At 35.5% G+C, this 12,369-nt stretch overlaps 2 protein-coding genes across 4 annotated transcripts; both read right to left on the bottom strand.

Moving 5' to 3' along the window:
• Positions 1-52: 52 nt before the first annotated feature.
• Positions 53-2,437, bottom strand: LOC130501757 (autophagy-related protein 18b). Of its 2 annotated transcripts, none has more exons than XM_056996580.1 (11): positions 2,315-2,437; positions 2,090-2,163; positions 1,801-1,874; positions 1,620-1,729; positions 1,445-1,536; positions 1,245-1,357; positions 1,036-1,155; positions 823-968; positions 631-744; positions 462-530; positions 53-359 (listed from the first exon to the last, which is right to left on the bottom strand). In XM_056996580.1, the coding sequence occupies exons 1-11, from the start codon at positions 2,371-2,373 to the stop codon at positions 233-235; spliced, it is 1,098 nt and encodes a 365-aa protein (XP_056852560.1). In that variant the 5' UTR covers positions 2,374-2,437; the 3' UTR covers positions 53-232. The 2 variants fall into 2 exon arrangements, with proteins under 2 accessions (XP_056852560.1, XP_056852561.1); XM_056996581.1 differs by having other exon boundaries at positions 1,809-1,874; positions 2,315-2,381.
• A 305-nt stretch (positions 2,438-2,742) lies between these two features.
• LOC108851543 (probable LRR receptor-like serine/threonine-protein kinase At4g30520) lies at positions 2,743-6,114 on the bottom strand. 2 transcript variants are annotated; one of them, XM_018624985.2, is made up of 11 exons: positions 5,708-6,114; positions 5,475-5,607; positions 5,331-5,402; positions 5,086-5,229; positions 4,898-4,969; positions 4,733-4,792; positions 4,534-4,634; positions 4,314-4,445; positions 3,893-4,240; positions 3,431-3,810; positions 2,743-3,358 (listed from the first exon to the last, which is right to left on the bottom strand). In XM_018624985.2, the coding sequence occupies exons 1-11, from the start codon at positions 5,907-5,909 to the stop codon at positions 2,960-2,962; spliced, it is 2,043 nt and encodes a 680-aa protein (XP_018480487.1). In that variant the 5' UTR covers positions 5,910-6,114; the 3' UTR covers positions 2,743-2,959. The 2 variants fall into 2 exon arrangements, with proteins under 2 accessions (XP_018480487.1, XP_018480488.1); XM_018624986.2 differs by having other exon boundaries at positions 3,893-4,237; positions 5,708-6,105.
• Positions 6,115-12,369: the final 6,255 nt, after the last annotated feature.

Below are 12,369 nucleotides of genomic sequence, written 5' to 3'. Positions count from 1 at the left end.
TAAGTAAGCAGCTAAGGAGTCAGTACAGAAATGATGAAAAAGAGCTTGGAACTCGAGAGACACCATTTTGTATTTCCTTTCCTTGAACACAAGTGACTATTTGAGAACACAGAGTATTTGACAATAGCCAAAGGACATGAGACAACAAACAAAACAATCTTTGATGTTATATACACAAAGAAGAAGCTTCCATGTACTTTGGTATTTATGGTATTGGGTTAGTATATTAATATCAACTGCTGATTACGGGGTAGAGGTTGAACTCACGTTCCAGTGTCCATAACGATTCATTCTTGCTATTGATACTCAACGTATACTCCTGGAAATACCCACTATATGTAATCACTGATACAGTCGCCCTGAAAATGAGAAGAAACATGAAAAGATCAGACCAAAAGCCTTTTTTCTGCGGTAAAAACAACCGCAGAATTCAAAATGGAGATATCCTAAATATCTTTTACCTAATAGATGTAAACTGAGATGGAGATGATGTTCCTTCAAGTTTCTCTATCTTCCTAACCACTGCATAACTGTTAACACACAAGAAAGCAACAGACAATAAACCTCTTTTGAGTTATACATAGCCTAATAGGTCATTTAGCAAGCGTCCAGAAGAAAAAGCATTCTCACCTTCTAATTCCGGAAGGAACTGCATTTTGAAGCACGTGGTGATGCGCTGGGTCTAGTGCATCACTCACGCTGTCTGGAAGAACTGATCCAAGAAAGCTAGTAGACCTTTTGCTTCTGCAACAAAGAAAACATGAAGAAGAAGAGTCTGACACAGTGTAAGGGAAGTAAAGAGTGGTGGTTCTTAATCCTCACCTTTGGTTTATGGCCAACATTAAAGAGAAGGCATGGATGGAGCCTGAAGAACTCGTCGCAATCAATATATCCGGTAGCTGTGTGGATGGTCCAAAAGAGAGTGAGTATATTGTTGATGGGTATGTTCCTCTCCTGAAACTATATGACTGCAAACACAAGAAAGAAACTAAGGACAAGATGTATTGTGTATCCAAAGAGAAACTATTCATTCACCTTAGTTGATTCAGAAACAAGATGGACTCGGATCAGAGTTCCTTGCTCAGATGCTGTAGCAATATACATTCCATTTGAAGAGAGTGCGATTGCAGCCAATGGAGAACGATGTGCATCAATCTGTAATTGAGTTCAACAATCAAAGTTTGTTAGTAGTATGCAACTCAAGAACCCCAAATAGTTTGATCAGAAAAAAAATTCAAGTAAACCTCACTGTGAGACTGCAAATCAATGACGTTATACACCAAAACAGCTCCTTTGGTTGTACTAGCCGGAACAGCTAAGAAGCAGCCTTCAAGACTTGGAGAGAACGCACAGAGACCTGCTCAAAGATACTCTTGTTCACAACTAACCAAACCGCTACTACAAAAGTTGATAGAAGGAAACTTCACTTCCTGATGAGCTCTACCTTTTGGATTTGGCACGGTGTCGATAGTATCAAGCATAACAAGCGTATTCAAGTCGTAAACGAATGTTTTCTCCACCAGCACAACAACAAGCCTGATAAGATCATGGATTCACACTTAAAAGACAAACCAAAACAACCTTTTGATGTGTAATTAGCAAAGTTTTTGGAAACTAACCGTTTCTTGTTCATACGGACAGCAAGTATAGAAGTCAAAAAATTCAGTTCTTTAAGAGGAGAACCCCTTGTGGTATTGAATAAGCAGAGTCGCCTTGGAGATAGAGAAGCCTGTATATGAAATTTGCCCAAATCATACAAATGAGAGACAACTTGATCAAAAGGTTCAAAAAAGCACAAACCTGCTCACCAGCTCCAACAAGTGCAAGTAGATCAGAGCTATACAACATCTCAACAATAACAAAAGCTCCAGCAGCTAATATACCAAAACATCAAACAAATCAAACTTCAATACATATATCACAAGATCCTATTCAAATTACACTAATTTTTGACAGGGCTTAGTGTCTGCATTACAAGGATGTTTATCTTCAATATCAGATCATACTTTCAATATCCTAATCGCTCTGAGATTCAATACAAAGAACATAGCCAACATAAAGTTTTAGTCTTTTGATTGATAAAACTTGCCTCGTTCATAACAGAGTCTGCCTGTAGTTGAATCGAATATTTTGAAGGAATCTCTCGAACTTATCGCAAACCCACTGCAAACAAATGACCGAGCAACCAACCAACAACAAAAGGGAAGCTTTTGAGTTACGTTTTCAGAGAAGACCAAGCCAGAAACCAACGAAAAAGGCAGCAATTTTTCCTGGAAAATCCACTAAAGGAATCGAATTTCGATGCCAATCTCACCTGTTATCTTGATTGAAAGATGCACAGTAGATAGAAGATGGAGACGACTGATTCGCCATGTCGCCAAATCGTTAAAAGTCTCTCTCTTTCGTTTACTTTATATAAGCTCTGTTTTCGTCTTCCACCTCTTGTCCTTACCTTTCAAAACGATGTCGTTACTTCTTCTTTTAACTGTCCTTGTCCTTACCTCCCAAAACGATGTCGCTTTATTCTTCTTTTTTAACTGTTTTTATTGTTTGAGTGAGGTGAAAATGTTGACTCAGTGATATTGTTGGTTTGTGATAAGAAACTGAAAGTGACACATGATGGTCAAAGTTAGACAAAAGTTTCAAGGCGTTACTAGAAGAGGACCACCACCACAAGCTAAAGTATGATAACAACATAAGCTAAAGTATTGATGCAAATGAGAGACAACATGATCAAAAGAAGAGTCAAAAACAACATCACTCTCATATAGTTTCTGGCTTTGCCACCATAAACAACAAGAAGAAAAATACATACCAAAAAGAGTGTATATACACATCAACATCACAAACAACATAATCTCAAACTATTAGAGAAAATTTTGCAATCATTCACCAAACATATACATGTCTATATTATAAAAAAAACTGTAGAGCTTCTTCATTATAGGTTTGTGTTGTGTTATCTTGGACCGGATAATTCCATGGCTAACAAATCTAACGGCTGTTGATCATCATCATCATCGAAAGCAGTCGAAGAGCCAAACATTTGATAAGTTGGATCATTGCAATGTCCTTCAAGCCTTGAGGCTGAGGTAGTAGACAGAGATGAGTTTGTCTTGAAAGAGATGTTGGCATGGTAGAAATGTGAATGGTTATGCGAAGCAGCCCATCTCTCTGCTAAGCCATCACCTTCCAGCATCAAAACCACTTCAGACATTTTAGGACGGTGAGCTGGAAGATACTGCGTGCATAGCAACGCCACTTGTAACATCTCTCCGACCTCAATCTTATCGTAGTTTGTCCCTAACTCTCTGTCCACCAGCTCCTCTACTTTCATCTCCTCATGCAACTTCCTCGCCTAAACACAAAGTTACAGTTTGATAAGTAATCAAGAAAAATGTGATTCTTGATGAGTGTTCTCATCCCTTACCCATTCAAGCATAGCTCCTTTCTGGCTAGCGGTTTTACCAAACTCGAGAGCTCTTAATCCGGTTATGAGCTCAAGCAAAAGTATACCAAACCCAAACACATCGGTTTTCTCAGAAGACTGACCGGTGGAGAGATACTCAGGCGCAATGTGTCCAACCGTGCCACGGACCGCGGTAGTGACATGAGAATCCTCGTGGTTAAGGAGCTTCGCAAGCCCAAAGTCACCAACAACGGCTTCAAAGCACTCGTCTAAGAGAATGTTAGCAGCTTTGACATCTCTGTGAATGATCTTTGGATCACACTGCTCGTGTAGATACAACAAACCCCTCGCTGCTCCAATAGCAATCCTCTTCCTCATGTTCCAGTCCAGTGCTGGTTTAGCTACAACAGGTAAAAAAACAAAGTTGGTTTAAGAGCTTTAGTCAGCTGAAAAACGAGACTTAAGAGCTGATGTTGTACTGACATTTAAGCTTCAAGGCGACGCTGCCATTAGGCATGTAAGGGTAAACAAGAAGCCTTTCACTAGATGTTTTGCAATAACCGATCAACCTAAGCAGATTCCTGTGAACAGCTAAGCTGATCATCTCCAGCTCGGTTCGAAACTGTGAATCCCCGGTAGTTCCATTAACATCCTTCAACCGTTTCACCGCAACAACAGTCCCGTCTCCTAGCTTTCCTCTGTAGACATTACCAAACCCTCCAGCGCCGAGGATGCTCTTGGAACTGAAACCATCTGTAGACACATGGAGTTCTCTGAACGTGAAGCTCCTTAGGTTCCCCAGTCCTTGTAGCCCTTCCTCTTGCTTGTCTGCTAAAAAGAAAAAACTTAAAACAATCTTCATGAACCAAAGTAGTATAAAGAACAAAGCCTCAATTCAACGAACCGTTTAGGTTAAGGATCAGTAGCCTTCTTTGTTTCTTTCGGTACCAACAGAGGAACCCGAGGGCAAGGATTAGTAAAACAACAAAGCCAAGGCTTACACCGAGCGCTATAGCAAATCTATTAGACCTGCCTCCTACACAAACACACATTCAAATAAATAAATAAAAAATGATTAATGAAAGGATCAAATAACAACTGATGCCAAGAAGGAGGATTCTTACCTGATGAGGAGCTTAGAGAAACAGAAAGAGGACTTGGAGTGATTGATCCAGAACAAATCTCAGGTGGGCTGCTTCTACATATCAAAGGATTCCCAGCAACACTACACTCAACAACAACAAAGCAGAATCAAACAACACTTAGTCCTGATTATTATATTTTTAAATCTTAAAACACACAAAGCAAGTGTTGTATTATTACTTGAAAGTCCTGGCTGGGAACTTAGGAACAGGGCCACTGAGGTTGTTGTAAGACAAGTCCCTAAATTCCAAAAAAAAAGACAAAACTCAAACACAAAAAGACAAAATCTTTAAAAGAAAATGTAACAGGAAGAGGAAGAAAAGACAAATCTTTATGTATTCTTACAAGAAGGTGAGATGAGGGATTTGAGACAAAGAAGCAGGGAAGGGCCCAGACAATGAGTTGTTGTTCAATCTCCTAATTGAATAGAAAAAAACAAAACCAATTCGTACGAGGTAAAGATGAGTTTACTATGAAACTGATGATGATCAAATCATTAGATGGTGAACAGAGATTTAAAGAAGAAAGCTCACAGGTATTGAAGGTTGGTTAGCTGCTCTACTGAAACGGGGATTTCGCCGGAGAATCTGTTGTTGGAGAGATCCAAAGTTTGTAACTTTGGAAGTAAACTGAGCTCCGGTGGGATCTTGCCGGAGATGTTGTTGTTCTGCAATGACCTTCACAAACAAAAATAGGAAGCTGAGGTTAGAGAGAGATACAAACAAAAAAAAAGACAAAACAAGAAAGGGTGGAGGATCCGAGGTTGTCGAAAACATACACTTGTTGGAGATTAGTGAGGTTTCCGATGGACTCAGATAGAGTTCCCGAGAGAGATTGGCTTGGAGCTCCTCTGGAGAGAGAAAGATTGAGACTTGTTGACGTTAGTGAACTCTATAGAGAAGAACACAAAAACTAAACTCACAGGCCAGTGACGAGGTTGTCGGAGGAGCAAGTGATCATAGCCCAGCTACAAGGATCAACAGAGAACTCGTCCCAGTTGTTCAAAGCTCCATGAGGATCATGCAGAGAGTTTTTTATATTTATTAACGCATCCACTGTTACCATTTTTACACCAAAAAAAAAAGCAAAAGTTAAAATCTTTAAACAAATAGGAACAAAAAGAAACGGTCTTTTAGTGTTGTAACGTTTTTTTACCTTCAGGGTTTCTTGGCTCGGAAGAGAGCGTAGGAGTTGAGAAACAGAGGAAGAACAAGTAGAGGAGATGAAGTTGATTCAAGTTCAACATCGTTGTCTTCTTAGTTACCACTACCACCATGGAAGGTTTAGCTAAAGAGAAAGGAAAGAGCAAATACTTCTTTTTCTTTTTAAGTTGGGTTTGTGACCACAGAACACACATAAGAAAAGAAGAGAAAGGCAAAAGCAAACAAAAGAAGAAGTCTCGGGTCTATCAAAGAAGTGCTTCTTTCTTTCACCCTTCTTTTCAAATAGTCTCTCTCTCTCTCACCACAGGAGAGGAGAAGAAGGGAAACAACAAGCTGAGAGGTTTAAATGGAGGAGAGAGAGAGAGACAGAGAATCAGGGGAAGCTGATACGGACTGTCGGACCCGGGATGGTGGAGGATGCTGGTCTACTCCACACTCTCTTTTCCTAGTTGTCTCCTTTTCTATATTGCTAATTTCCTGTTTTTTAAATTAAAAAACAATAGGACTACTTTCTTGTATTAAATTTAGTTTTTGATTATTTTTTCGAACTAAAATTGAGTTTTTGATTATTATTTTTACCTTTTATATTAAATATTTTATTTATTATAATATTTTTAAGATGGATTTTAGATTTTGAGTGAAATAACTAGTTTTTAATGTAAAATAAAAAAAACTAATACACTAAAAACTATTGGAGTCTACTCATGTGTATATATCTCAGAGATTTGCCCTATTATAGATTTCGATATACATTTTTTGTTGTTCAAAGTTACAAAACTGCACTTACTGTAAAATGAAAAAGAAGAAAACATAATTGATGTAATATTGTACTTACCAGTGACAGGCTATAGGACTGATTTTGTAATTCTGAAATTCGCTTCCCCCTTTATTTTTTTAATGTTTTTGTCTTTTTCATATCTTTCTTCCATTTAATGGAAACAATGCTTTTACCACCTAAATTTGAAATTTAATATAGTGATATATAGCTATATATTTAATATAAATTTGAAATTTAATATAGTGAAATTTAATATAGTGATATATTGTGTCACTATATTAAATTTAATATATTTTACCACCTATCTATCTTTAATATATTGTGGTAAAATATATATTTGATATATTTTACCACCTATCTTTCTTCCACCTAAATTTGAAATTTAATATAGTAATATATTTAATGATTCACATTTATAGAAATTATTATATAAAAATGTCAAAACGCAATAACATGAGATCATAGTGTGGTAACAAGAGAAACGAGCAACAAGTCAAGATAAAAGCCTTAATATAGGGATAATCCACAGTTTCCTAATGAGGTGCTATTTATTTGGTGATTTTACACAATTTATGACAAGTCCCTATACGTTTGATTTATTTCTTTTCTTTGTCAGTCTATTTTCTTTGTCATTATTTTGGCCCTCCTTTTGTATTTTCTTACTTTAATACAACACCCTCCTCTAATAATGACTACATCTTTGTCTTTCTTTTCCCTATTTTATTACTTTTTCTACCTTTTTCCCCTTTCAATCACGTCTTTCTTTACTGCCAGAACATTCATGACCCCCACGTTTCGAATGTATGTTTTTAATAAAGTTTTCGTATAAAAATGTTAGAAAATAATCAAGTTTTTTTTAACATGTACATGTACTAACTAATAAATAATCAATCATGCATTGCCCACTTACAGTTTCGCACAACAATGCTAACTCGAGGCTAATAAGAAACAAGTTTTTAGAAATTTGCATGTTCTTAATTAGATGTATACTCGTCACATTTTGAAGTAGTCTATGTACCGAGTACTGAAAATAAGAAGAGGTGGCCAAAATGCCGAATTAGGGTGAGCAATATGAGGTAAGCAACGAGATGCTTTGTAACCAATCACCTTATTTTCTCGTCACATATTATCAATGATCCTCTTCCTTTACAACCAAAAAAATGATCCTCTTCCTTATTACATCATGCATGCATCTTTGAAATATATATTCCCTAATTAAATTTATAATCTGTGCCTTACGCATATAATAATAAAAATACTTGGTGGCCTTTTTGTAATCGGTGCATTCACCCCCGAGATATATTGTTGAATGTTTCACAAGTGATTAAGAATCAGAATCATATTCATTTGGCTGTAACAATTCAGCGGAATTTGTAAGACTTAAAATTCTGGTCTTTCAAGAAAGTGGAGAAATACTGGATGATGGGACAAATCGAGCTACATATCAACAACATTCTTATGCGTTTTGGCTTCAGTTTCAATCTTCTTCTTCTTTTTGCTGAGCCCAAAGACCATACATTTTTCTAGGTTGGAATGAGTGAATGAACACTTCAAGATTCTTCCAAAGCAAACTTGAACCGAATGATTTGACTTCTCACTCCTTTGGAAGGGTCATGTAAAACTACTTGGCTTTTGTTTCAATCTCCTTATATATTTTACAAAATTTTAAGTATAATGTCAAAAGGGGAAATAATTAACATTCATGAAGGATTATAAAAGTAGATTCATCTTCTCAATAATTTGCACCACAAAGAAAATGTTGGATATTTAAATTCGTCTCTATTTTCTTCAGTAATGTTTGTTTCATCTTTTTATCCAGGGGACCATATTCTGATATGCACCAATTATAAAATGCTTTATTTCCATTAAAGATCTTTTAAAAATATTATTTGTTACTTTTTCACCTTTTATGGTGGCCAATTGTACATGCTTTGTGACTACTAACTTCACAATCTATAAGCATATCTTCATCGTTGTAGCAGATATGTAGCAGAACAGTGTTGATTGTGCATCCTAACAATGGAACATGAGTCATCAATCATTAATTAATGGATCTTGATGTTATGTTAGTGTTTAAAAAAAGTGGAAAAGTGAAAAACGCTCAATTTACCAACTATCAGATTAATTAACAATATCAAAATCCTGAATATTACCTAAATAAATCTTATACTTTTTAATATTTATAAGTAACACTATTAAAACGTGAATTGGTCCGGTGACTTGCAATGACCTAAACAAAAACTATGATGAGTTTCGCATTAGGTTCGTAGAACAATCTTTCAAGTAAAACATGTGTTATTTAAGTTTTGGTTTGCAGATTTAAGTAAAAAGGCTACAAAAAGCAAACAAAGAATATATTGAGAGAGTAAAAAAGTTGAAGTTAATAAAAAAGAGAGAGAGAATGGGGCAGCAAATCTACGTCGGAGTGCGTTTATTCTTTTCTGATTTCCCCTTGTTCATATGGTCGACCTGATCCTTCCACGTTCTGTATTTTTCTTCAAGTTCCTTACTATTTCTTTATTATGGTTTGAGCAAGTGACCGTTGTTATAAACAAACTTAAAATACATGTAGTTTAGAAATATATTGAATATGGACTGTTATTCTTGAGTAATTGTTACTAATTAGCAAACAGATATTTTATATTTTATCTTGTACCAATCTAATTAATAGTTTATTTTCATTTTAAAACAATATATTAGACAACAATGGCCAGAGCGCTGTCTACTGCGTCTATGGACGGGTGGTTCCGCAGGACAGGTTGTTACATAAGTAACAACCTGTCCTGCGGAACCACCGTCCATAGACCCAAGCTCACAGCGCTGCAGCGCACCGACCCCAACCCCTCCATTATGAGTTTTCACTAACTCTATAATTAGGTTGTTGGTGAGGTTCGAACCCCCGACCTCACCCTTTAACAGCATTCCACAAGACAAGCTGTCACCAATTGACCTGTCAAAAAACAATGGCCTAAACTCAAAACTCAAAACAGGTCGGATGAACCAAAGCAATAATTTAGATTTGGATGAGGAAATATACTCCTGAAATAATAGGCCCATAATGCTTTGCACCGTAAAACTTAAAGCCCATATTCAATATATCATTTTGTTCTACTACAGTGAATTTAAAAGGTGGAAATAATACGATGCATGTAATTTACTGGCTTGCTTGAACGTTTTTTTGGTCTAAGCTTGCTTGAACGTTAATTACCACTATTGGCAATATCAAGTTGAACATATAAAGTATCATAATGTGTAGGGTTTACTTAATATAATTTGCTCAGTTGATCATTTCCTTTTTCTAATTATTCCTTGATTAAACATACCAGTTGTATTCTTGTATTTAACTAAGTGTACGCAATAGTTGAGTAGAAAACCCTAAATAAGTAACATGATGAGTAATAAAGTTTTCGGTTTTACGGTGTTATGGAAGGCACAATACCGAGATGAGAAGAAATGTAGAACCAAGAAACAACCATCTCTCAATCTCTCCTACCTTTTCCTGCGTTATGTTGTCAACAATAGATTACTTTAGATATATACATCCAACATCATCAGGAATGTACATATGTACACACATAGAAAAGCTTGAAAATAAAAATAGATCGAGAATTCAGAAAAAAAAAATTGCAGTGGCTTGAAAATAAAAACGACAAAAAAAGAAAATAAAAACAACAAGTTCTTTTTGTTTTTTTTTTAGTAGATAGTTCAAAAGTTTTGATATGGACTGAAACCTACGCTTGAAATTCCTGCTTGGCTTTGTTCATTTGTTTAAATAATATTCGATCAATTAGATGTTTTATTATTCTACAACAGGTAGGGGTTCTTTTGGCAACATATTACTAAAGGTAGGTCACATTAAGTTCACTATATTTTAATTGTCATAGGAATCTGATTAGCAAACCAATATGGCTATTTATAGGATTAAATTAGTATAAGCTTTATGATGGTCTGACCAATAACATGTGCACCCTAGTTGAAACTAGATTTTATGGAGAGTACCACCATCAAACACTATACAAATTTTCATATTCTCCTCTGTACATGGTGCAGACAAAAATATATCTATACATAATTGGCGTCCGTGTAACAGTTGAACCGAACTGGAACTGAATATTTGTGGTTGGTGTTGGTTGTGCTGCATTATTGCATAGGAGAAAGATCTAACGGCATAAAAGAACTACACGTGTACGGAAATTATAAGAGTTAGATGAAACAACCAGAGAGAGAGAGGCAATGACTTGTGGCTTGTGGCTTGTGGCTTGTGGCTTGTGACTTGTGAGGTGAAATGACAGAGGAAATGCAGAGAATTATGAAAAAAGAGTTACGAATGAGACAAAATGTCAGAGGAAATGTCAGCTTCCTCTGTCCATTGCACACACTGTTTTACCTCCCAGAACCATATTTTTGTTTGTAGATTTGTTTCACTGATCCAGAATTTGGATTCCAGCATAGAATGGTGAGATTGTGAGTAAACCATTTACATTTCATCGGCTCTTCCCACTGGTAATCATGGTAGTGTGTTGGTTAAAACGTTGATATCATTCAAACCCTTGAAATGATCTGCTTTTCACAAATGAATAGCATTCCAAAACATTAGGTTTTCTTTGAAACAAATATCTTAAAGGTTGCCATGCTCCAAAATCAATCAAAGCTAAGGATAAAGTATTAATCAATGATTCAAAGATGAAATTTATGGTTTATATTCTTAGCCATTTTATATTTGATGAAGTTTATCAGAAATATTGTATGGACTTTAAAAATCTGTGTTGTACGGATATGTTTCTATGACTCTCATAAAAATATATTGAAACTCAATTAAAAGGATTTCATATCAAATTTTCTGAGCTATTATTATGTTTAATGCATGATTTCATAACCAATCTTCTATTTCGGTCGCAACTGTTTTCTCGGTGATTGAAAAGGAAATGAGAAATATTATCTTAGCCAAAAGGTCAACAAAGAGCTTCAAATCCCTTATGGTTCTCTCGTTGAGTTAGATTGACTTCTTTTTGCTAAGTTCTTTATGATCCATCTTGTTTTTTTCTTCTTTTTGCCAAAATGGCTCAGACCAAAGATCTTTGTATAAAAACCTCTTAATCATCTAATATTTACAGTTTAACAAAAAAAATGCATGATTTCCAAGTAATGATTGATGTAGTAAACTTGTTTTCTTTTTTCCAAATTTATGATTGGAAAACATCCCGAAACGAATTATTTGAACCATTAATTTTCTAACTATTATTGTTTCTACCAAAATTTATGAACTTTGAGTTACAATTTTTTATTTACCAAATATTCGGAAAAGAACCCCAATAATCAAACAAAACCAAAACTGTACAGGACACAAGAAAAAGAAAAAGCATTAGACGTGGACATCTACTAAATAATTTTTAGTTTTACGTATCTAGACCGCGGTTAGGGATGATATTCGAGTTTCATCTTTGTAATTTTCTTCAAGGTATTTTGCACCGACGTATTTAGTAGAGATAATGGAATTGAGATTGGAAATGACTAGTGAGAACACTTCTTGGAACCTCTAGTCATATGTCTAATTGTCTATATTTTAACGAACCTTAAATATAATAGGTTCATTCTACGGCAAATATTATCACTACAGAGAAGAAAACAAGATTTTGGGGCCCTATATTAGTACATTGCAAATGGTGAAAGCGCTAACCAAATCGTTTGCAAGATACGGTGAGCGACAATTTTTTTTTTTTGAACGACGATGAGCAAACACACAACATCTCTTTTTCGAAGTATTATTTCAATTACAACATCGATACTTATATGATTTCAGTAATGACCAATTTTCATAATAATAGGTAACTCAAACAAATCATGTGCATGGGATGAAGACATTAGACCAGAGCCGA

The sequence above is a fragment of the Raphanus sativus genome, unplaced genomic scaffold (assembly GCF_000801105.2).
Source record: "Raphanus sativus cultivar WK10039 unplaced genomic scaffold, ASM80110v3 Scaffold0278, whole genome shotgun sequence".
In the NCBI taxonomy this organism is placed as follows: Eukaryota; Viridiplantae; Streptophyta; class Magnoliopsida; order Brassicales; family Brassicaceae; genus Raphanus; species Raphanus sativus.
This window is presented reverse-complemented; position numbering and strand designations above follow the sequence as displayed.